We start from the raw sequence: 27,578 nt of genomic DNA, 5'->3' as shown, positions 1-27,578 counted from the left end.
ACAGAAATACTGTAGTTTAAACTGTATCAGTATCCGAGGGATGACTACATTGCCAGTACGTTTGTTTGTAGACTCTCCAGTAACTAATGGTGAGAGGCAAGTAATATCATAACAACTCAGATGTAGATCAGATTTAGGATAAAGAACACTGGAGAAAATCTTAGGATACATAGAAGCCAACAACATGGTGCCCTATCTGACAGCATATTGCGCAGTCGTATTAACTTTTGGGATTTGTTGATATTTATCTACCCTCCACACAAAACAAAATAAAACCCGGCTACTACACTGACATAAAGCTACATAAGTATTTAAAGTATAGGAGTCTAATGAAAACTTAATCACAGATTTTTCTTCCCTTTGAGACATTAAAATTTATAGAATTACCAATGAGATTAAATTATTTTGAGCAGTTATATTGCAATTACTTATACAAACAAAGGAATACACCGAAGAATTACTCATCCTTATTTATCACAATTATTTTCTTTTGTCTTCATGAATTCACAAAATATATGAAGAAAGAAATTAAATGTCACTCAATGTTTTTATAACAAAACAATGTGGAAGGGATGTATAAATATTGCATTGCTCTGATAATAGATTCAAGGTCATGCAAGTAATGTATTGCCTAAATGACCACAGAGATTGCTCTTTTATTCTGCAGTGCTAAACTGAATTACCAGGGCGAAATGTTAAAATAGCATTTGAGCTTCTATAATTTTAAAAGATTAGAGCTTTTAAAAAATCCTCACGGAATTCGCATCACAACACGCCTTACACATTAGGTAATGCAATTCCATCTCGGGACGTAACCTGATGGCACTGTCACACACAAACACATTCATCACGCTGCCCTGCAGATTCAGAAACGAGAATGTTTCCTCTCTGAGTTAGCACGCCTCCCACTATGCTATCATATTCCTGTTGACGAGCAGGCAGCCGAAATAGCTCAGTGTGCTTTGAATATTTAGATCAAAGAAATTTAAGAAAACATCTGTCACTTACGTTTTTGAGTCATCCCATAAGACACAATAGGGATTCAAAGTACCCTAAAAATAAACAGAGGAAGAATAAATGTATCTAGAGTACATTCATCAAATATTATAGGGTTGTATGAAATGCAAACAGAACGGCAGATTTCTTATCTCACAGTAAAATACTTTAAAGATTCCATGTGTATTTTTTTGCATTGCATGCCCTTTCTCATAGATTCGGTGACCCATTTTATGAACTTCTATTCATGAAGACAACTCATTTATTCTAAATATCATAACCTATACAGTATTTAGGTTTTTTAAAAAAAAATGAAAGTGATGCTCTCATATACCACAATGTCCATATTTTGATGGTTTCTATTTCTTTTTCTCTAAAATATTAATTGCTGAATTGTTTCCCTTAAGAAAACCAAAGTATTTACAATATGTCAATCACAGCGAAACATTCAGTATTATACAACTATCACCACAGCTACTTCCTCTGCAGTCTCTAGTCGGTCAGTTTCCTACAGGCAAGAGATGGTTGCACTATTTGTCCATTTTCAGAGAGTTTGTTGACTTGCAACATCTTCTTAATCAACAGATCACATTTGTATAGAATCATGTCTAATGAAACTATGAGATAAAAGTGATAAACTTTTATTTGGTTTAATAATTATGTATTTAATAGCCACCATGACCTCCAGGATGACAAAATGAGTTTTCTACACTGGGTTAGCCAGGGAAGTACTTTCTTTTTTCTTAAAATAGATTTTTATAGATTTTTTAGAAAGAGAGGAAGGGAGAGAGAGAGAAACATCGGCGTGAGAGTGGAACATCACTCGGCTGTCCCCCTACTGGGGACTGAGTCAGAAACCCAGGCATGTGCCTTGACAGAGAATCGAACCAGCAACCTTCTGGTACATGGGATGACATCTAGCCAACTGAGTCACACCGGCCAGGGTAGTACTTTCTGTTTTGAAAAGAACTAATTGTTGGAAAGTTTTTTTCTTTCTGTCTGCCTGTCCACATTCATTTGGAACTAACTTAATTCTTCCTTTATGCGATATCTTTAGATATTGACAGATCCAATCATACCCCTGATAAGTCTTCTCCTGCCTATTAAACTTACTCCGTTGGTTTCAAGTTCTCTCATGTTCCACGTCACTCATTTCCTGGAGCACACACATTAAACATGTGTTTACAGAAACCATCCAATTGTGTCCTACCTGTACAGAACAAAGCAGGACTATTGCCTCTCCAATTTAGGTGCCATGTTCTGAATAATGCAAGAGAAGATTGTGTCAGATATTTTGGCAGTCCTTTCCTGAGCCTGACAGGTATTACCCATGTTTAACATCTCTTAAGAGCTTTTCAAATCCTGATTTGGGCATCACACACACTCACTATTGCTTCCAAACTTTCCTTCACTATAGGATTAAGAAACAAACATGGTATATATGTCCTCAGCCAACCAAGTCATTGATAAAATGATGAGTAGCCCAAGGCAAGTAAAAGTTACAGTCCTGAAACAGGCTATTGGCTCCTTTCCATCGGTGGATATGCTCCCTGAGTGCTGGCCAGCTGTGAGCCAGCCCCATCCCTCAGTCTTGTTCACCTGTAGATGGTCAATGGGGTATATGTGGCAAAGCAACATTTTAAAAATCTAGGCAGGATTTTTGTAAAATGCTACTTCTAAGAGCCATTTTCTGAGTAAATTCTAGGATTCCACTGGAAATAAAAACTAAGCTCACTATTCTAAAATTTGGGGTACCCATCCCCATTTTATTTATTATTCATTTTAATTGGAGCACTTGACTAACTCCAATGTTTTAGCACCATTACCATTTTCCAAGATCTTCCAAAGACCATGCATCCAAGGTAAGTGTCCTACTTTGTACCAGATGCTCATATCCCTTAACTATTTTCGTAGAGCATAAACACACTCCTCTGAAAAAGGTTGTAGTCATATAGATGTTGATGAGGAGCACACATATGGAATGCTGATGTAACAGTACAGAAGACATGCTTATATTAGATGTCACTAATCATAATTTACTGTGTAAGCCACAGAGAGCATCATGGCTTGTGTTAGTTAGAGAGAGTTTCATGGAAGAAGTGGGTCCCTATCTGAATCTTACAGGAGGCACAGATATGGATGTTCAAGGGATGGGGGGGGGGGGGCAGTGTTTCAAACTGGTCTCTTCCTCTGTCCTATGAGACCCCGTCTGGTTTTACCTGAAATTATCATACAGTTATGGCTCCTTAAGAAATTCTCAGCATAGATACAATGTTGTATCAAAGTTATGCTATAGTTATCTAGAAACTTGTTCAAAAGAGCTCAGAGCACATTATAGAAAATAAATTATCCTTGGGATATCACAATGAAGGGTATGGATGTATACATTTCATGGAGATGGAAGCTAAGTGTAGGTGAGGAACCTGAGATAACAAGTACTGTAAATTTAGTTCACTTATTTCAGTAACGTCTGAGTTAGATTAATGTGAATCTCTATATAAACCAATCCCGGATTCTGATTATAGGATTAACATTACAAAATTAGAGTTCATAACATGTTACAATAAAAGAAAATAATTTAGAAAAGAAATATTATATAAATTTAATTGTTTGGATATCCCTTTATTTTTCTCTCCTCTAAAGAAAGTGATTTCCACTTTCAGATGAAAGAATAAAGATGAGAAATACTTCTACTCTTGTCCCATGCCTTTGCCAGACCTCAGTTTTACCCTGTACCTTCCTCAATCCTCACCTCTTAGATGCTTCTCTCTCTTTCTGTCTGTGAAAATTTTAAAAACATCCATGTGAGAAAATTATAGTCTCCATGATGCAAAACTCAATCTTGTGTTTCTCTATGCACCTGGGACCTACACAACAGGCAGTCACTGCTCTGTGAATATTCATTCTAGTACAGTCACCAATACGCAGGCCTGCTAGCTGAATCAATTATTTAAACATTTGGAGTTTAGAAAGGTAAGTAGAACAAACAAATTAGAGAAATCTTAGTACCTCGATAGAGCACTCACTTAAGGAATATAAAAATGTGAGATGGGACATAAAACACACACCACACCAATGATGAATTAATTATAAACATTAAAAAACTAGCTAAATGGTTCTTCTGGGAAACCACTTGTAAAATATTTGTTATAATTTTCAGGTACTTTTCTCAATGGTACTCTAGACAAGACCTGTTATGAGGAATTTACAGGAAATCAATAACAGGAAGTGGTAAGCTCAATAGAGAGCAGTAACAAAATGTAATGATACAAAAACAGGCAAATAGGCCAGCACCATTTAAGAAATGCATTAACCTAAGGAAAAAAATCTCCAGGTAAATGAGAGAAGTGGGCTAAAGAAGATTAATTTACAAAGCTGTCAATGTAACTGACACAAAATATTAAAACTGCATGTTATTGAAAACTTTTGGAAAGAATATGCTATTCTTGAAAAACCCATTTTTGGAAGGAAAAAAAGTGCTTTTTTTTTTTCTTGAGTTAATCCAAAATAGCATAGTCGAACTCCTGTTAAACATTTCTACTCACCAGCTTTTAAGCATTTAAAAAATGTACCACGACCCAAATTTCCCAATTACCATAAATGTTCTACATACTACTTTTAAGTGTCTTTAATAGTCTTTGCTATTTTCTTTTACTTCTCTGTTTCAACATCAACCAAACCAATATATCTATTTAACAATAGAATATATCACTAAGTTTGTCAGTATATTTCTATGGGTGGCTCTCTCTTTACCTTTGGTCTGCACACCTTTTCTTATTTATAATAGAGAAATTGGCATCCTTTCTAGTTCAATGGCAGTGATGCTAGAGGGACATTCATAAGTGAATTCCTTTCCTTTCTTCAAAACTCTCTTCAAATCCTTTTTATCTTTTTCCTATGGAATACTTAAAATATATCTCACAATGATAAATTACTCTCACAAATCAATGAAGTCAGAAAGGGGAGCCAGGAAGATGATCTAGACAAGTTCTTTCATTCATTCTACTCATTCATGCAAAAATCACTTAGTAGACACCTCTTACATTCCAGGTGCCCTTGGAGGCACTGGTAATACAATATTGAACAAAATAAAATCCTACCTTCACTATATAAACTTCGGTATAATAAAGGGGACAAAGAGAGAGAGACAAACATAAGCAAGTAAATATATAATATGCTGGATTGTAATCTGTGCTATGGTGAAAAGTAAATCACAGTCAACAGGAAAGAATGGGAAGTGGATGACTGCAATTTTGTATCCTGGGAAGGGTTCACCAGGAAGATGATATTTGAGCAGAGGTCTAAAGGAAGGTAGTTATAGAAAAGGTAAGGGTAAAGTCATAAAAATGAATGAAGGCCAAGTTTCTCTAATTATCCTTGGTGTTCTTAAGTTCTGAATAAATTCAATTCACATGCTATCTTAATTACACTCTTCATATCTTAATGTTTTAAAAGTGTTTTCTCTGGACCTACTCTGGAATCAACTGAGATGCTTATTAAAAATGTAGATTCCTTGGTTCCATGAATTGTGAGATTAGAGCTAAACGAGGAACATGCCTTCTAACTCCCTCCCATCCCCAAATTTTTATCCACATTAAATTTTAAGAAGCACTGCTCAAAACACACATAACAGAAACACATGATTCATTTACTTCATTTTTCTTTAAACTTTCAAATGCTTAGTGCTCATATGCCATAGTAAATTCTGAATCTGGAAACCTCTTCACTTTCTTGTACTTTTCACAGTCCTTTTGAAACAAAAATACCTGCTTGTCCACAACGGTCAAGCAAACAAACAGACAAAGCATCTAAGCACATGAAGAAGGGCAATGACTTCACCATAACTATTTCATCATGTCCAGTGCTCTGGCTCAGATATTCCAGGATCACTTTTTTCTGTCATGTCCAGTGAATTGCACATTGACATTCTGAATGTGGACGGAAGAAAGGCTGTTCACTATACTATCTCTTTAATTTTCTAAATTTTAGACATAAAGGAATTACATTAAAATGACCTGGATTTTGCTAAGCTTATTCTTCCTTTATTTCTCCGCTAAAGTTTAATTGTCATTATTATATAACTGCACAGATAGATTTTAGAAATTCTTCGAGAACAGGTCCAACATGACTAACATGATCGGCAAAAAGGCTAATTTATATACTGCTTATAATTCTCATATTACTTGAGAAAACACAGTTTAGAAAATCTCAGGGAAGTAAGATCTTAGTAGATGTACATTTTCCCCTAGTCATATCTATCACAGGTCACTAAAAGCTGATCAATGAGAGGAAATCCTTCTCGGGTTATGTCCCAAACTATAAACAGCTTCATAGTCCCTAACAAGTGTGATACACCTCCCAAGGAGATGATACAGTTGAAAAAAGATACGATATGAAACTCGACAACAGGAAATAGTCTATTAAATGTTCTTCAAACCTCTTTTCAAGGTTATGGTAAATATGGTTTCACATTTTAGTATTTTAAAATAATTTTTTTGAAAAAACTAAATCTGGGTCTCTCTTTTTTTGAGGGGACTGCTAATAGGTATATGAAGTATAGAGAACTTCCTTGAAAATGCAATACTGTGTTCTTTATAGAAATATGGAGATATGAAATTTTTGAATAGATTTACAAGAATTCTACAGAAAGTATCACATTGGGAACCAGTCAAACCAAGGAGGTGGGAAAGAAAGAGCTGGCTTTAACTAAGGCAGAATGATACAAAAGCCATTGAAGTGAGAAATGCAGACTATTGTTTTATCAGGACGAGTCCCATTCATGTTACACGGCTCTTCTCGAGGAGTTGGCAGCTGTTTAATTGGAACACAAGGAGAGGACATATATTTAATCCAGCTTCTGCTATATGGTTACTCAGTAGCTCACATTAACCAGATGACACTATTTTTGTGGATGGATAACAGCTTGCTTTTCTAATTTCTGAGATATATCGCTAACCTGAATATATGTTATTTCTCAATGAATACTATCTATTTGACATATGGGAAACAATAAAAAGTAGAACTACCATCAGTGATTATTTATATGTGTGTCCCGCAAAGAAAATCGTTGTCTCTACAGATATGTCTTAGAGTGTCTCACCCATATATAATGACACCATTCTTAACAGTTGCACAGGAGTCTGGTGCACCTCTCAACAGACAAATGGGGCAAAAACTCTCCAAGTATTTTCTGAGTTGAAGTGCAAAATAACTTTAAGAAATACCTAAATAACTACATTCTTTTAAAAAAATATGTTTTTATTGATTTCAAAGGAAGGGGGGGAAGGAGGGAGGGAGAGAGAAAGAGAGAGAGAGAGAGAGAGAAACATCAATGATGAGAGCGAGTCATTGTCAGCTGCCTTCTGCGTATCCCTCAGTGGGGATCAAGCCCACAACCTGGGCATGTGCCCTGACTGGGAATCAAACCGTGACCTCCTGGTTCATGGGTCAACACTCAACCACTAAGCTACGTCAGCCTAGTAATAACTCTATTCTTTATGTATATAACATACATTCTAAGTCTTTTCCTTTTATAGCCAAGAGGATAGAATAATGTGTCCTAATGATACTTTTATGGGGTTGTTGCGGAGACAAGGGCTGGTAGTGCTTTTCACTGCTCCCGTCTAGGGGCTGCCAGCAGAGCAGTTTTGCTCCAAGAGTACAACGTATCTGTAAATGTCAGAGTTGTTCCTGACCCACAACCCCTGGTCCCACAAAACCCTTGCTGTGGCTGCCCAGGTGGCACTGTCTTGTGGCTTCCTGTAATATTCCCTAACATCCCCCTCCACTTTACATGGCCATTCTCACTGTCTGGTGATTCCTTTAACCAGGTTCCTAAAATGCTGGCATAATAACCAGCAGGACAAAATGTAATCTCTAGTTGCTAACTGATTTTTATTGAATTATGTATCATTAGTATGGTAGTATATCTGATTCAAAATGGCACTATTAATGTATACATATATATTATCTTCATAATCTAAAAATTAATTTCGCAATGTTCCAATGCAGGATTATTAGTTTTCTATTGCTGCTATTATGAATTACCACAAAGTTAGCAACATAGAACAACACAAATTTATTATCTTGCAGTTTTTGTAGGTCAGAAACCTGGGTCTCTGTTGAAGAGATTAATGAGGTTGAAATCAAAGCATTGGCAGAACTGAACTCCTTTCTAGAGGATCTGAGAATAAACTCATGTTCAGGCTCATTCAGCTTTCAGCAGAATTCATTTCTTTGCAGTTGTAGGACTGAGTCCACATTTCCTTCCTGGTTGGCAACCAGGGGTTGACTTAAGCTTTTAGAGGCAACCCATATCCCTTGGCTTGTAACCCCCTTCCTTTATCTTCTATGTCAGCAAAGGCAGTTGAGTCCTTACATTGTTTCTGTCTGACCATAGCCATAGGGAAAGGTTATCCATATTTAATGGCTCATGTGATTAAATTGGACCTACTCAGATCATATAGGATAATTTCCCATCTTAATGTCCTTACTTTTTAAATATATATGTTTTATTAAAGTTATTGGTGTTACATTGGCTAATTAAATGTTTCAAGTGCACAATTATATAATACATCATTTGTATAAGGTATTATGTGTTCACCATCCATAGTCTAATCCCCTTCTTTTCACCACTTATCTGCCCTTTACCTTCTTCAACCTGCTCCCAACTCTCTTCCATCTGGTAATCCTCATATTAATGTCTGTGCCTATAAGTTTTACTTTTTTGCTTAATACCTTCCCCTATTTCACCCAGCCTTCCAACCAGCCCCTTCAACAGCTGTCAGGCTGTTCTCTGTATCTCTGAGTCCATTTCTATTTTGTTTGTTTGTTTATTTTGTTCATTAGATACCACATACAAGTGAAATCATGGTATTGATCTTTCTCTGACTGGTTTATTTCACTTAGCATATACCCTCTAGGTTCATTCATGCTGTCATGAAAAGTAAGATTTCCTTCCTTTTTATGGCTGAGTAGTATTCTGTTGTATATATGTACCACAGCTTTTTTATCCACTTATCTACTGATGGGCCCTTGGGCTGCTTCCTTGGTTATTGTAAATAGCACTGCAATGAACATAGGGGTGCATATATTCTTTTGCATTAGTGTTTCAGGATTCTTTAGTTATATTCCCAGAAGTGGAATTCCTAGGTCATAAAGCAGCTCCATTTTTAACATTCTGAGGAACCTCCCTACTGTTTTGCACAGTGGCTGCCCCAGTCTGCATTCCCACCAACAGTGCACTAGGGTCCCCTTTTCTCCACACCCTCGCCAGCACTTGTTTGTTGATTTATTGATGATAGTCATTTTGACAGGTCTGAGGTGATACCTCATTGTGATTTTAATTTGCATTTCTCTGATGACTAATGACATTGAGAATCTTTTCATAAGTCTATTGGCGATCTGTATGTCTTCTTTGTAGAAGTGTCTATTCAGGTCCTTTGTCCATTTTTTCAGTTGGATTGTTTGTTTTATGGTGTTGAGTTGTTTGAGTTCTTTATAAATTTTTTATATTAACCCGTTATCAGATGTCTAACTGGAAAATATGTTCTCCCATTTAGTGGGCTATCTTTTCATTTTGTTGTTGGTTTCCTTTGTTGTGAAAAAACTTTTTAGTTTGATATAGTTCCATTTGTTTATCTTTTCTTTTGTTTCCCTTGCCCAAGGAGATATATCAGAAAAAAAATTGCTATGAGAAACGTCTTGAGATTTTACTGCCTATGTTTTCTTCTAGGATTTTTACGGTTTCAAGTCTAACATTTAATTATTTAATCCATTTGAGTTTATTCTTATGTATGGTGTAAGGAGGTAGTCTAGTTTCATTTTTTTGTTGTTGCATGTATCTATCCAGTTTTCCCAACTCCATTTATTGAATAGGCTGTCCTAAGGGGGAAATTCATAGCAATACAGGCCTACCCTCAAGAAGTGTGAAAAATCTCAAATAAACAATCTAATCTTACACCTAAAAAAACTAAAAAAAGAACAACAAACAAAGCCCAGAGTAAGCAGTAGGAAGGAAATAATAAAGATTAGAGCAGAAATAAATGACATAGAAGCTAAAAAAACAATACCAAAGGTCAATAAAACCAAAAGCTGGTTCTCTGAAAAGATAAACAATATTGACAAACCTTTAACCACACTCATCAAGAAAAAAAGAGGACCCAAATAAATAAATTTAGAAATGAAAGAGGAGAAGAACTGATACCAAAGAAATACAAAGAGTTGTAAGAAAATCTTATGAACAACTATAAGCCAACAAATAGAACACTCTGGACTAAATGTATAAATTCCTAGGAATATACATACAATCTTTCAAAACTGAATCAGGAAGAATCAGAGACTCTGGACAGACGGAATACAACTAGTGTAACGAAAGCAGTGATAAAAATAAACTCCCAGCGAACAAAAGTCCTGGACCAGGTGGTTTCACAGGTGAATTTTATCAAACATTCAAAGAAGAACTAACACCTATTCTTCTCACAGTATTCCAAAAAATGCAAGAGGAGAGAAGACTTCCAAGCTGATTTTAGAAGAGCAGCATTATCCTAATTCCAAAACGAGATAAAGGCACTACAAAGAAAAAAATTATATACGCCAATGTCCTTGGTGAACATAGATGCAACAACCAGCAACAAAATATTAGCAAGCCAGATGCAAGAGTATATCGAAAAGATCATACACAATGGTCAAATCAGATTTCTTCCGGGGATGTAAGGTTGGTACAATATTCACAAATCAATAAATATGATACAACACACAAACAAAACGAAGGACAATAATCATATGACCATATCAATAGTGGCAGAAAAAGCATTCGAGAAAATCCAGCACCCATATGATAAAAAATCTCAGCAAAATGGAACTAGAGGAAACATACCATAAAAAGGGCCATATATGACAAACCCATAGTCAACAACATACTCAATGGGCAAAAACTAAAAGCATTTCCCTTAAAATTGGGAACAAGATATGGATGTCCACTTTCACCACTCTCATTGACCATAGCACTGGAAGTTCAGGCCACAACAATCAGACAAGAAGAAGAACTACAAAGTATCCAAATTGGAAAGGAGGAAGTAAAACTGTCATTATTTGCAAATGACATGATACTATCTATAGAAAACCCTAAAGACTCAATGTCCTTACTTTTAATCACATCTGCAAAGTCCCTTTTGATGTGTAACATAACATATTAACAGGTTCTGGGGATTAGGATGTAAACATCTTTGGGGGCCATTATTCTGTTTACCATACAGGGACTGACAACCTGTATGGACCAGGAGACCAACCTGGTCTGCTACCTATTGTTGTAAATAAAATTTATTGCAGAGTCGCACCTATTTGTTTTCATATTGTCTATGGCTGCTTTCACACTACAACAGCATAGAAGAAGAGATGGGACAGAGATGACTATGGCTTGCACAGACCTAAAATACTTCCTATCTGACTTTTAACTGAAAATATTTGCTGAGCCTTGCTTCAACAATAGCACAGTTGTTCTAAGGTCTTTTTGAAGAATATTAGCTATATATCATGAATGAAAAGAAATTGAATTTGAAATGTAATTGAGAAGAATGCTTACTGAAATTCAGAATTTAGGGTACACCTCCCCTAGAACTGTGTAGAAAACAATTCTATCTCAGTTTCAGCTGTTGGCAGAGCCATCAACCTGCTTGTCTAGTTAGCATTTCATGACTCGGCTATAAAAATGATCAAGAGCTTTGTGCAGGCAAAGTATCAGAAATCTCTTCCACATGGACAAAATCAAGGGTTGAAAAGTAATTTAAAAAGTAAAGGGACACAAATATCCTTTGTAGAAATTATAGATGCATATACTGGACTTCAAGCTTTACCAAGTGATTTTTAATTTCTTTGGTTGTTATCAGCCTTTGACATTCAAGAAAATATTCACTGATGGATGTTGGAATCTCTTTTCATTGTTTCTCATGCTTATCTAATGTTAACAAGCCTATTCATTACAGTTTTCCATTGTGTTTTCCACTATTATTTACAAAGGCCATGACTCATGATTAATTTTAGTTTATGCATATAAAACAGAGTCCTTATTTTGTTAGATTGATACTATTAGTATGCAAGCAAATATGGCAAAACAACAACAACACCTACAAGTCGAAATTCCCATGAGATGTTTTATGAATATGACCAATTTGAGAACTACAAATAGACCTGGTGCATTTTTTCAGTCTTGAAAGATAGCAGTATCACCCTACCTAGACCATGCAAGTTGTTGCTCAGAGGAAGAAATAAAAAGAATGGCAAGATTACATTGCAGAGAATGCAGGCTGGCACAGTCTGATCTATCCTTCCACTAGAAATGGAACTACAGCCCAGCCAGGCGTGGCTCAGCGGTTGAGCGTCAACCTAGGATCCAGGCGATCGGGGTTCGATTCCCCGCCAGGGCACGTGCCCGGGTTGCTGGCTCGGTCCCCAGTCGGGGGTGTGCAGGAGGCGGCCGATCAATGACTCTCTCATCATTGATGTTTCTCTCTCTCTCTCTCCCTCTCCTTGCCTCTCTCTGAAATCAATAAAGATTTATTTAAAAAAAAAAAAGAAGAAATGGAACTACAGAAAGACTTTTTATTTGGAAAAATAATGATATTACAGCTTGCAAAGTTAATAAAGCATAAGATTCCTAAAATGCATGTATTTTCTTATTATTCAAACTCTTTTTAAAGATATGGATGCTATCCACCTTAAAAAGTCACAGAAGGCTCAGACCTGTCAAACCCAAGGAATCCTAATGGTGGGTATGTGTACATGTGCATGTGTATATGTATGTGTGTGTACATATAGGTCCATTCTAGTATACATATTTAGGTCTCAATAATTACTTTCAATAAAATTATTAAATTCCCTTATGCATTAGAGAGTCTAACAATATAAAATAGTATAAATGTCACACTGAAGAAACCTTAAGTAATAAGAAAAACAAAATGCTTTTTCTGGGCAAAGCAAAATTGTTATTCCTTCAAAGCAATCAGTTGCTATACCTAAGAACTAAGGCCACAAACCCTGATCTATAGGTCACAATAATAAAGCCATAAGCCAAAAAAAAAAAAAAAAAAAAGAATTAATAATAGTATATGGCTTATTAATGATTTATGAGCTGGTTAAAACTTCAATTGGCTTGGCCAAATACAATTTGGAATTTCAAAATTGCATATGCTAGTACCTATTTCTACCAGTTCTCAAGGGCCTTAATATATTTAAATATTTAATATATTTAAATACTTTAAATGGTATTTGTTAAAAAGCTTTTTAAAAGAACGTATTTCATTTGGAAAATTTTAACAGGTTTTTCCCTAGACTCATTATAACTATTAATTCCCATTCTTCATTTTTTCTCACATGATATATGAAACAGATATATTTTGCAAGTCACCCTTTTCTGATCTAAGAAAAGAGTAGGAGATACTTTTTGTTAACTCTCACCTGGGGATATTTTTTCCATTGTTTTTTCGGAGGGAATGGAAGGAAAGGAGGACGGGGGAGGAGGGGAGAGAGAAATGGCAACTGGCTACCATCTGTATATGCCTGGAGCCCGGGATCAAACCCCAACCGGGCATGTGCCCTCACAGGGAATCAAACCCGCAACTCTTCGGTACACAGGCTGATGTTCAACCAACTGAGCCACTCCATCCGGACTATTGTTTATATTATTTATTTGCAAGTTTATTCTTGTTCTTTGCTTCTTTTAGTCTTGGAAAGGTGTATACCTTTTTTACTTGAGATTTTATAAAAACGTTTAACATGGTATAAAATATTTTGTTTGCCAAAATGTTGAAAATTAATTTTCTCAGTTTTTAATTTATCTTTAAATGTTATAATTTTTTTGTTTTGTCATTATATTTTATTAGTCTTAAAATTGTATGTAGTAAAGGTATTCTTTTTACGTCATAATCTTTGCTTTTGGTGTGGAATCCTGAAAAATGTATGATTATTTGCCCATGTATTTTCCTAGCATTCTTTTTTTAAAAAAATATATCTTTATTGACTTCAGGGAGAGGAAAGGAGGGGGGGCAGAGAGAGAGAGAGAGAAAGAGAGGGAAACATCAGTGATGAGAGAGGCATTGATCAACTGCCTCCTGCATGCCCTGCACTGGGGATCGAGCCAGGAATGTGCCCCAACCAGGAATCCAGCCACGATCTCCTAGATCACAGGTCTCCGGCCGGCTGCATTCTTGTAATTCTTATCCCCAGGCTGCCACACTACAAAAGTTTGTAGGGCACTGTTCTTACATCATGCCATATTATTGCTTCCAAATATTACTCTCTCTAGAAGTTACATTAATGTATAGTAAGTATTTGGGTTACTTAATTTTTTCAAGTAATTAAGCAGTTGTCCAAATGCAAAAATTAAATAATTATTTTCACCATCGATATGATTTCTGCATCATATACTAACTTGGTTTCTGAACTTTCTATTTTGTCCATTGATTTATTTATTCTTGAGTCAGGAATATATATTAATATCTGGCTGGACAGGTTCCCTTAGTGTTATTCTTTTTCAGCATTTCTTCTCTTTTTATTTGTCATTCCTTAAAAAGAACTTGATAGTCACATGGTCAAGCTCTAAAATACAGGGCGGGGCAAAAGTAGGTTTACAGTTGTGAATATGTGAAACACAGAGTTTATTCTTGTATTATTACTTAATAATTATTGTATTATTTTCCATATGAACAACTGTAAACCTACTTTTGGCCCACCCTGTATTAAATCTAGGTACTTACACTGCAGTCTCCTATACCTCATAGTGAGACAGGTACTTGTTCATCACAATCTCCCCCATCGCCTCGATCAGAGTCCAAAAAAGATGTGTACACTGATAAACAATTTACTATTATCTCAGATAAACAGAAGAAAATTTTACCATGAACAAAAGTGTAAAATAATAGGGCATTTAATTTCTACAAATACATATCTTTATCATAAATTGCAGCTCTGGAAAGCCTAGAAAAATGTGTTCTGGTCTTATTGGTCAAAGTATGGCTGTTAATATTCTTTAAAATATAAATTATACAAGCAAGTGAATAATACTTACATTAGACAGATGAGCTAGTTCTATTTCCAGGAACGAATCAGTTGTTTTGGGTTCAGGCCTTATTGTAACCACGATGATTTTGGAATTAACGACAGTATAATTTCTGAAACAGAGCAATAATGATTAAAAGGAGAAAGAACTGATGACAAATATAAATTACTACTGCTCAGGACATGTTGGAGTAGCATGTTAAATAAATGTATCCTAAGGGGAAAAAAATAAGGCACATAGATTTAAAACATGATAGTAAAGTACTATTCATGGAAAGGACAGTTCATTTTTTGTTATAAACAAACACTAGAACATTTTTGTAATTGGAAGCTATCGCTGACTGCTACCATTTTAGATGCAGGAAAGATGAGAAAGCAATAGCACTGACAAGCCTTCGATTACTTAAATCTGATTCACCCATGAGGGAGATGGATTGTGAATTTAAACTTTCAGGAAATCTTTAAATGAATATAATCAATTGATCTCAAGGTGCACCAAACAGTTTTTTTCTCCAGGAGACCAAATTTTCTTCTTGCAAAATGCTGTCTTGGCATTTAAGATTATCTCAAAATTCATTAAGATGAATTTGTGGAATAGCACAAAAGCAAAGAGTTTAAATATAAATAAATGCTGTTGATAATTACTGACCAGCATTCACTTGAGCAACGGCGATTTACAGGCCTCTACTTCATCTCAATATGTTCAAAGTAAGGAACATATTTGCCTTTCAAGATATCTTACTAAGTACAGTTCACTCACAAGGAAGTTTTAAAGATAATTGTATTTATAGGCTACAAAAATTATATATAAATATAAACATATAAAGCTGAACCAATTCTTTCTTACACATGCAGATTTTCATCCAACATTTAAAAAATACTATACATCCACTATTATTTAGAAATTTAAAGAATTCATTGTACTTTTAGCTTTTGAAGAAGTATTATTTTTTATGAAGAAATGTATATATTGAATGAATATATATAAATATATAGGATATATATATATAATATATATATATAATATATAATTTTTTTCATCCCTCCTTTTCTATTTGATATAAAACACCTGCTTTTCCATAGAGCATGTACTATACTGGGGAATTCAAAACAGTTTTCAAAGACAAAGTCATTTACTTTTTTTCCTCTTTTTTGTTGTTTAGGGCATTATTTACAGATAATATAATTCATCAATTTTAAGTGGGCAGTGTAATGCTTTTGGTAATTGTACATTACCATGTAAGCACCGCCAAATCAAGACAGACAACGCCTCCTTCACCCTCATCTGTTTCCTTGAGCCTCAGCACTTGATCCCCTCCCACTCCATGGTTCCAGTATTTCATTTAATACTAAATGAGTCAATCAGTGGTAAGGTTCACTGAGAAGGATATGATAGTATACAGGTATTTTGTATTATTTATTTTTATTTCTTAATTTTTATTTTTAAATATATCTTTATTGATTTCAAAGAGAGGAAAGGAGAGGGAGAGAGAGAGATAGAAACATCAATGATGAGAGAGTCATTGATCGAGCCCACAACCCGGGCATGTGCCCTGACTGGGAATCAAACCCCAATCGCCCGGATCCTAGGTCGACGCTCAACCGCTGAGCCACGCCCGGCCGGGCAGATATTTTGTATTATTTAAAAGGTTGCATCAGTTGATCATTTACCAAAAAACAACAACCCAGAAATTTATACATTTGTCAAGATAGTTATGAAGTTCTCACTGTGTGTGTAAACAGGTAGGGATTTTGACCCTGGGAAACTGGGTTGAGGAAAGCAAGATAAAGATAAGTAGCTAAGATAACAGGACATGTTACCCTGCGTCAGGTTCATCAGCTACTCACCTGGCCTGAGGGAGATGGTCCCTAGAGGATGGAGTCTGCCTATGGCTTTTGTTTTGCCTGTGTGTATGAGTGTGTATAGGTGCATGTGTGTTTTGTGTGTGTTAACTTATTTAGAATACAATGGCTAAAGGATGCATGTCAACATATTTATGGAAGTAGATGTTCTCATCATATTTATGTGAGCACCCACTCACCCTGTGCTACTAGCACATACTTATTTCTGCCATAGCATCCATTAATGCTATGGTATACCCCCTTCCACAAGAGGACAAAATTTGTATCTAGCATTTATATACCCTCATTTGCATTATGGTTGGCACATTTTAGTACTAACATATTTTTGAATGTCTTATTAAATAAACACATACTAAAAATCAAACTTTTGATCAAATTGATTTAAAATATAATTACACTACCATGGTATTAAAATGCTTAATGAAAGAAAACTAAGCAAATGTACATTGTGCAATGGCTCCCTTTTTAAAAAGTGTACAGTGTTCAAAATTAGCTTTAATTTATTCCATCAATTTAGTGTAATTTGCATAAGTGAATAGCTGGCTCCTTATGTCAGGCTTTGTGATCTACTAATGCTTCCTGGCTGGGTCCACATTTGTATTCATTGCTAGGAAAGCAGATCTTACAGCCAAATAGATTTTATGACTAGAGTAATAAAAGGTCTTTCCTGTCCTTAAAATTTGTGTTTCTTGGTATCTATGACATTTAAAAATGGGTAGAGTTATTCACTCAAAGAAGACCTAAGTTACTGTTCATATTTTTAAAAAAGGCTTTCGGTACTTAGGGACCTATGAAGCCTGTCTCAAAGAAAGTAAAAATGTGATTATAAAATGCAATACAGCTGTTTACAAGAGATTCACGTTAGGTATAAGGACATACACAGGCTGAAAATGAAAGATGGAAAACAATATTCTATGCAAATGGTGACCAAAATAGAGCAAGGATGGCCATATTATAGCAGACAAAATAGATGTTAAGTAAAAAACTATAATAAGAGACTATTAAGAACATTATAAAATAATAAAAGGGTCAATTCTCCAGGTAGATATAACAATTATAAACATATATGTACCTAACAGTAGAGGACCCAGATATATAAGGTAAACACTGACAAACTTAAGAGAGAGACAGTAACACAATAATAGTAGAATATTTCAATACCATATCCCACTTAATAATGACTAGATTAACCAGATAGTAGAAATAAGGGAACAGAAACTTGAACAACCCTATAGGCCACTTGGAATAACAGACATATACATAATATTCCATCCAACAGCAGCAGAATATACGTTTTTTTCAGAATAGAGCATTCTCCAGGGTAGATCACAGGTGAGGCCATTAAAAGGTCTTAATAAATATAAGATGATTGAAACCATATCAAGTTTCTTTTCTGACCACAGTGGAATGAAACTGGAAATCAAAGTAAAACTGTAAAATTCACAGATATGTGGATATTAAACAATACACTCTTGAACAGTCAATGGGCCAAAAAACAAATCACAAAGGAAATTTTAAAAAAATTAACAAATGAAAATAAAGACACAACATACCAAAACATATGGAATGCAACAATAACAGTGTGAAGACTGAAATATATAGGATTAAATGCCTCCACTTGATAAGAAAAAAAGAGCTCAAATTATCAATCTAACTTTATATTGCGAGGAACTAGAAAAAGAACAAACTAAACACAAAGTTAACAGAAAGAAGGAAATAATAAAGATTAGAGCATAAATAAATGAAATAGAGAAGAGAAAAACAATAGAAAACTTCAAACTTAAGAACTGGCTGTTTAAAGAAAATCAGCGAATTTAATAATCTCTTAGCTAGACTAATAAAAAAAGAGAGAAAACTCAAATAACAAAAATCAGAAACAAAGAGGAGACATTACAACTGATGCTACAGAAATAAACAGGATTATAAGGGACTACTATGAAGAACTATATGACAAGAAACGGAATAACTTAAAAAAAGTGGATATATTCCTGTAAACATGAAATCTACCAAGACTGATTCATGAAGAAATAAACAGTATCTAACAGACATAAAGAGTACCATTGAATCAGTAATCAAAACCACCCAGTAACAACCAAAAGAGGCCAGGATCAAACAAATTCACTGAAGAATTCCACCAAACATGTAAAAAGAGAATTTCTCCTCAAAGTCTTCCAAGACATTGAAGGGGAGGGAAGAATTAAAAACTCATTTTATGAGACCAGCATTTTACCCTGATATGATAATCAGACAAAGATATCACAAGAAATGAACACTATAGGCCTATATTACAAACATAATATCAAATTCAACAACACATTAAAAAGATCACATACCATGACCAAGTGATGTATCACTGAGATGCAAGGATGGTTCAGCATATAAAAATCAGTCAATGTAATATACTACATTAACAGAATGAAGAACAAAAACTACATGATCATCTCAATTGATGCAGAAAAAGCTGTAAGAATTAATATTCTTATGATAAAAATCTCTCAACAAATTAGGTATAGAAGGAAAGTACCAAAACATAATAAAGACCACATATGAAAAATCCACAGCTATCATCGTACTCAATGGTGAAAAACCAAGTGTTCACTGCAAGATCAGGAACAAGGCAAGGATGCCATCAATTGCTACTTCTATTCAATACAGTACTGAGATTCCTAACAAAAGTAATTAGGCAAGAAAGAGATATGAAGAGCAAACAAACTGGACAGAAAGAAGAAAATTATCTGTTTGCAAATGGAATGAACTTATATGTAGAAAACCCTAAAGATTTCACACAAAAAATGTTAAAACTAATAAATTTGGCAAAATTACAGGATACAACATCAACACACAAAAATAAATTGGAATTCTATACACTAACAATGAGTAATCCAAAAAGGAAATTTTAAAACTCCCATTTACAATAGCATCAAACACAATACAATACTTAGCAGTGAACTTAAGCAAAGAAGTGAAAAACCCATACACTAAAAACAAAAAAATATTGCTGACAAAAAAATCAAACAAAACACAAATAAATGCAAAGATATCCCAAAGAGAATTTCTCCTCAAAGGAGTACAGAGTTTCAATTTTGCAAAATGAAATATTTCTACAGATCTGTTGCACAAAAAGGTGCATATAATGAATACTACCATTCTGTACATTTAAAAGTAGTTAAGAGGGTAAATTTCATGTTTTTTACCACATTAAAAAAATGCAATGCAGCATTACAGAAGATACATCAGTGGAGGGGATTATGGAACTAATTGTTCAAATAAAGTATAGCCAGATAAGATACTGTAAAAAGATATTGTTTAATGAAAATTATTAAAATTAGTGTAGCTTCTTTCCATTTTTAGAATATAGTTCATGTAACTTCTAAATGGAGAATTTTCCTAATTGTTTTAAACAAGCCCCTACCCAATTTTAATTAAAACAAAATAAAACAGATGATTTCATATATATTCTAGGAACTGGGGACTTCATCAAAATTATTAAGTTATATACGTTTGTCTTTAAAACTAAAATGGGCTCATAGCTGCTAAAGCGTAGGGTTGGGCTAACAGAGCATTGAAAACTAAATAGAATTTCAAGTTAGATTTGCTAAATGTTAACACTTAAAACCACAAAGAAGCTACGTAGTCGGATTTAAATTCACTTTTACAATGTATCACTAGGCTGCCTGGTGTGGCTCAGTTGGCTGAGAGTTGTCCTATGCACCAGGAGGTCACTGGTTCTGTCCTCAGCTTGATCCCCAGTGGTGGCCATGCAGGAGGCACCTGATGGATGCTACACTCTCACATTGATGTTTCTCTCTCTCTCTCCTTTCCCCTCTCTCTAAAAATCAATAAACTATTCTTTTAAAAAAGGTATGACTAAATTAAACTCAGATTTTTGTAAATGATATACTGCTATGTGATATCACAATATTTCAAAGCATTAGTCATGCAAATTTGTTATCCCCGTGGATGATTTTAATTTCCTCATTATAGGACATTATAAAAAGATACAGAACATCACGAAACTACAGTATTTCATGGCAAGCTCAGAATGAAGACCGAAGGATCAAATGTTAGAGCCTAAAACTGAAGAGCAGGTGCTCTTGAGAGAATTGACTACTTTAGGCTGATTGCCTTCAGAACTTACTGGTATGAAAGTGATTAGGTTTTCATTTCTTTATTATTTCCAATATTATTTAGTTCCATTGCTTTCCTGATTGCTTTTAATTCCTATAATATTGGAAACTCAAATGAATTCTGTTTCCTAAATATAAAAAAAAATGCAGCATGATTTATCTTCATTAGGTTGGCGCACTTGACAGCAAATTCATGTGATTTTGCATTATCGAAATTTGTTCCTTTTTAAAAGATAATTTTCAAACAACCACTGACTTATGAGAATATTGTTGTTTTTTGTTCAGCTCTATTTTTCCTGGCATTTTAATAATAGCGGAATTTGCATATAATTTTAATTAGATCCTTCATAATATCCTGAACGTTAATAGCTATATTAAAGTGCTTATTATTATTTTTTAACAGGATTATATCTTTTATATGTCATCCTACAAGGAGAACTACACATTGGTCCTATACTCAAAAGTATTGCAATTTTCCTACAAAACTGAAACCTGACTTTATTAAATGAGTCAGAAAGTGGATTGTTTACAATTGTTTCTTGAACTCTTTGGCCTGAGTGTGTATGTTTGGATGCACCTTTTTTTCCTTAGAGAAAATTTCCATAAAATCAATTTTTAGAAGAAGTATTTCTGTATCAATGACAATGGACTTTTAAAGAATCTTGATATTGTCAAATTGTCCTATTAAAAGTTTATTACAGTTTAAAATCCTCAGCAGCAGTTGAAGTATTCACCAGGTTATGAATGGTTGATAGTTCCTTGACATGAGTGGGGCCTGTGTGTAGGTGGCCTCGCCTCCCCCTAAGGACTCTCTGACCGAGGCTGGCTAGCCTTCATCTGTCAGGCCCAAAAGCGATACAGAGGGAGTGGGAAGAGTGACAGCCTCTGGCCTTAGCGTCAATAGCCTGAGTTGGGGCCACCAAGGGGACCCCAAGTCTCCTTGAGCCTGCCAACGCATATCTACCTTCTTGTGGGCCTTACAAGATTTTCTGCAGGAGATACATGGGCGTTCACACAAATATAGAGGTTCATGGCTGTACTGCCTAAAAGGAATGGATATTAGCCACATAGAGGAAGCAAAACAGTGGGAGAGTCTTGGGTTTGGCAGACAGAAGACTCGAGTTGGATTAGAACTCAGTCACCTACCAGACATATAAGCTTGGGCAGGTCACTGAAGCAATAAGGAGCTCAGTTATCTCATCTGTAAAATTAGAGTTCTGGAGGGTATTAACCTTTAGAGGGCCTTTCAGCATTAACATCCACTGGTTCTATGCCTTATAACTCTAAGAAATTATTCTGAAGAATAAAAGTGGGAGGCTAAGAATAGCGCATATTTAGTTTGGACTCAAGTAGAACATATTTCATACATTGGAAGAGATAATTTGAATATGCTTTATTATAAAAGGGAAGACAGTGAAACAGTAAAATAAAAATTGCAGCTCTGGAAGAATAGCTAAATGCGTATTAGGGCAAGAGAAGAAAAGAAGTATTTAAATAAAAGAGTCAACATACAGTTATTTCTGTCTTTGTATGAAGAAAACTTTCTAAATTATATCTTTTCAAAACATTATGTGAAGTTCTTCTTCCTAGTCCCCACGAGGAAAATTATGCAAAGTATTGTTTTGAAAATGAGAATATCAAAATATAAAATCTCTGGAAACTTAACAGCAACCCTAACATTATTCTGTGGATGGGAAAGTTGGCTGCAAAAGCTTCAACAGATAATTAGGAAAATGATCACTGTGGAAGACGTGTTATGAAAATTTGGTAAATAATAAGTAAACATAGAGCAAATTTGTATATATTTTAAAAATTTGAATGAGAAGATATTTCCTATTGGGTTCAACTCAGTCAAATTTATTCATTCATTCATTCATTCATTCATTCATTCATTTTAATCTTTTTATTGATTTCAGAGAGAGGAAGGGAGAGGGGGAGAGAGATAGAAACATCAGTGATGAGAATAATTGATTGATAGTCTCCTGCACGCCCCTATTGGGGATGGAGCCTGCAAACCCGGCCTGTGCCCTGAGAGGGAATTGAAAGGTGACCTCTTGGTTCATAGGTCAATGCTCATCCACTGAGCCATGCTGGCCAGGCCAACTCAGTCAAATTTATACAATAAGCAACAAGATATATGTATTTTAGTCCCATGTTCCTAATATATTTTTATAGCTTAAACACCAAATTTCTAAGTATCTTATTTTTAAAAATGGCTCATATGGGATATCCTATCATGTAAGATAATTATCCCAGTAAACATTTCTTGGACCTTTATTATTTATTAAGCATTGTTCTGGGAGTTTAGACCTTACAGGAGATTTAAAAGAATTAAGATATTAAGGTTAGCAGGTTTGCTGCTTAGGAAATGTTTGTTAAGTGACTATAAAACAAGACATCACCCTTGTCTGTGAAAAGACTTAATTTTATTTAGTAGGTCTATATTTGGTATGATTATTCACGAAACTTTCTGAAACAATATTCTGAAAAGGAGAAATAACAAGCCTAAAAATGCTCCCTTATATTATTCTACTGCACAAAATAAAAGAAAATGAGAAATAAATGCTAGTATTTCATTTTTCAAATAGTACTTAAACCTTTCATTTTGAGCATTCTATTGCCATATATCTGGTCAATGAATCTAAATGTGAATATTGTTTTCCCATAGTCATTGACTTAATTATTTTGTACATAGAAAGTATGAGTAGGTATACATATCTATAATTCTTATTCAAAGGTTATTACAGACTTAAGCTAAAGCGTATGGTAGAAGTCCAAAATGTCAGAATTTTACTGTAATAAAGACAGGGAATTTTTGAGATTGAAAAAAACCTTTGAGTTCAACCCTGCAATTTCTTTATTAAAAAAGTAAGTGACTTGCCCAAAGGCTAATCTGAATCCCTTTGTATCACAGGTGATATTAGAGGATATTCAAGGATCCAAATGATTCCCTGCTCTATCCATGGAATCACCCACAATGCATCCATTAATCTACCCACCAGCTGTAATGACCACTGCCTCTGTCATGGTTTTTAAAAATGCTGAAACACTAAATAAATGTGTTGTTTTCTTTTTACAAAAGGCTGATATCCCTAGATAAATTTCCAATTCCCTTGGTTGTATAAATTTATGAAACTTGGAATGACCTGATTTCATTTGTGTAGGTGATTGAGCTCTATTGTGTAACACAAAACACGATTCATCATAACTCAACTTTGTTAGTGAAGTAAGGAAATGAATTCACAATCTAAAGCATTTTATGGTGACTATTTTATTTGCATTCACTATACCCCTCAGCAGTAAATAGGGGGAAATGGCACATAGAGTGCTTCTATTTTTAAAGTTGAACTGAAGGCAGATGATTACTCAGTGAGAGGACAAGTTTATAAATTTTTTGTTACGTTAAATTGAAATTAAAGCCCAAGTCATCTGATTCTAAGTATTGTCTAGATTTCTTGAAAGATGAGCTTCACACAAATGAACTCTGTGGAAATAAGTGTCTAACGTTGAGTTCCTGCGTACTTTTAACTTCAGCTCATTTCCCCTCAAATGAACAACACACAAAGAGGCAGCACCGTTATAAATCAGTTTTATCTGTGAGTAGTTGTACATGTGTTTTAATAAAGCCAGTGAAAAAGTTGAGAGTGAACCTATTAGTTTTGAAAATTTGTTATGAGTAGAACAAAATCACACATAAACCTTTCAAATTCAGAAAGCCCAAATTCCGTCCAGAAAAGAGAGGTAACGAAGGCTGCATTTCCCATAACTGTCTCTGTGGGTGAAAGAGGACCTGCACTGTCTCGAGTGGGACTCTTGATGACTCACCAACTATGTTAATAATTCGCTGTACGTAGACTTTCTCCAAAGAATTGCGACTACTCGTTGCAGCTACAAAAACTTAGTTGCTTCCTTGGGAGGCTTTTTTCTGCTGGACTGAACTCTAATTGGTTTTATTTATTAGACCATTTGTTATGCCCCTGGTACAACTGTACACATCATTCACAATCTCTCCTTCCTAAAAATGTGAAGCTTTATTCATGAAGGTGTAAGAGCTCGCTGCAAATGGGGCTGTGTTGAATGGAAATATAACTTTGCCTCAGTCCGCCAAAAAGAGGCGTGGAGGAGATGGGTGATCATGAGTGGCAACATCGTCATCCAAATAGAAGTGAATGATGTCTGTGAGATCAGGTAAAGTAGTTAAGACAGTAGAACAAATGAATGTTGGTAGAGTTACTATTTGTAATTGCTTCTTTTAATGACTGGAAGAAATGAATAGATTTCTTCCAAAAATAGTGCTTTAATTAAACAATAGCACTTTTTCTTAATGTAACTGTAATTGAGTATTTATTTAGAAACAAATTGAGATCTTGTGCAAATGAAGGAAAAAACATGTATTCCCAGTCATCATGACATTCTTTTAATTTCATGCAATGTTGATGAACAGTACCATTAAGTAAAAATAAATAGAGAAGACATTAATTTTAAAACAACCCATTCTGTTATAGGGACTTGAGGTTTTTCCTTTTTTTTTTTCTCTCAGGCTTAAGGCAAGTCATGATTAGTTACAAAATAATTGTAGGGCTATAATTAAAGACCAAAATAGTCTTTTCTAGTTGTTCTGAAGTGCATAATATGCCAATAAGCTGTTCATTAAGTTGGTATTTTCTATTTCATTTAAGAAACAGTCCTTTGTATTACCAAAGCTTGTTTCACTATTTTCATAGATTGAGCTACAACCATATAATTTTTAAATAATTTACAAAGGTTACAACAGCTTATAACTTTGCAGCTTACCTCAGAGTGGGCAAAATTAGATCTAAGTTTTTGTACAGGACCGCTCCGAGAACAAATACCGATGATTCATCTAATTCTAGGAAGAATGAGATTTGAAAATATTAGCAAAACAGCAAGAAAAACACTATGTCTTATAAAACTTTAATCTACTGATTACAAGGGGATTCCATGACTTGCTGATGCAAGGCTAGAAGAGATGCCTTCCCAACCATGAATGGGCAGGCGATCCCCCCCACTCTACACATTAACCGAAGCGCTAAAAGATGTGTTGTCAGTGGTTTGTGTCAGAAAGTAACCGTCCATCAGGTTAAGATAAGAAGCTCCTTCAGTTGCAGCTAGTGAGTTTAAACACTCAAAGCTATGGGGAAAGACAGCCAATTCTCCTTTTGCAGCTCTAAGTCATGTGATCAAAATTTCCGAGGTAAAAGTTAAGATCACAATGTCACTGTTGAAAATAGACATTAATTTTAAAGACTAATGAAGATGTTCTTAAAATTTAACATTTTCTTACATTTGTTTTTATATACCAAAACAATATCTTCAAACCAAAGCAAATGTGAGGAGGAAGAAATAAAAATTACTTTGCATGGAAAATGCAACACGTTTTCATTACCTAAAGTTAAAACATTAGGCCACAGGCTTTACCCTGGGAGAAGACTGTTGATACTGAAATTTGATCATGTCAAGAGTAGTTCTATAATCTGTATTTGTGTTTTTTTCCATTTTAATAGATCCTTTGCTTCAGTAAATTCATAGATTTAAAGACCAAATAAATATGTTTCCTATATATACAAAATTAGTTTATTTTAGTTTAGAGACTGTTTCTAAATATATGGAGGTTTATGTCTAGGCTTTTATTTTGTAAACTTTTATTTTTTTTAATATTTACCTTTTTATTAATTTTCCTTAGGCTCTATGGAATACTATACTTGGAGTCCTGTTTAAGAATAGATTTTTTTAATAAATTTTTATTGAATTTATTAGGATGACATTGGTTAATAAAACTATACAGGTTTCAAGCATACAACTCTATAGACTTTTATTAAATGATCTTATGAGAAATGTGTTGTTCAAAACCCAAATTATCTCACATACATACCTTTTGATGACAAAGGCGTGAAAATGCTTTTAGGAATGACTACCCGATCTTCTGAGTTTCTTGCCCAGTCAACCATTCCCTTCCGTCCTTTCATCGGGAAGTTGATGTCCGTCAGAACAGAGGCTGCAGGAAGCTTCTGAATGCTAGCCACTATTAAAAAATAGTAATAATATCAACTAAAATGTCCCAGTGTAAGCAAAATTGTTCACATTAAACCTTGCAGTATATTCAAAATAAAATTTCAAGTGAAAATTATATTTATCAGAGTTATAAAACAGACTTATTTCTTCTTATTAGACAATATTCATTAAGGTTGCTGGTTCTTTAACTTATCAATCTAGGTTTTTGTTGCTCTCAGCAGGAATCATACAATGATGGTCAATGGTTCAGTGGATATTCCAATAGTACCAGCAGGTACCACCATGCTAGTTATTCACGGCAGGCCTCCATTTCAATTGTTCAATGCCTATGCTTATTTTTTGTTAAATATTCTGATTAACACACTTGATTCATAGACTAGAATTTGCATTTAAATCTGAGCTTTATCTTCACAACAAATATGCTGTATTTACATCTGAACATTGTCTCTGGGACAAATCATTTATGGATTAGATGGGATACCACAAAGACATGGAAAACAAAGCCAT

General features: G+C 34.6%; 1 protein-coding gene across 3 annotated transcripts in view; it reads right to left on the bottom strand.

Moving 5' to 3' along the window:
• ADGRB3 (adhesion G protein-coupled receptor B3) overlaps positions 1-27,578 on the bottom strand; it is a 629,874-nt gene that overhangs the window by 265,126 nt on the left and 337,170 nt on the right. For all 3 annotated transcript variants that reach the window (XM_081140889.1, XM_081140888.1, XM_081140890.1), the window contains 4 exons: positions 26,932-27,081; positions 25,833-25,908; positions 15,059-15,161; positions 1,009-1,052 (listed from right to left, as the gene is read on the bottom strand). In XM_081140889.1, coding sequence (XP_080997015.1) covers positions 1,009-1,052; positions 15,059-15,161; positions 25,833-25,908; positions 26,932-27,081 — 373 coding nt within the window. The remainder of the gene's footprint in view (positions 1-1,008; positions 1,053-15,058; positions 15,162-25,832; positions 25,909-26,931; positions 27,082-27,578) is intronic.

Source organism: Miniopterus schreibersii (genome assembly GCF_964146895.1).
Source record: "Miniopterus schreibersii genome assembly, chromosome: 6".
Lineage (NCBI taxonomy): Eukaryota > Metazoa > Chordata > Mammalia > Chiroptera > Miniopteridae > Miniopterus > Miniopterus schreibersii.
The sequence above is the reverse complement of the archived record's forward strand: the minus strand, read 5'-3'. Positions and strand labels throughout refer to the sequence as shown.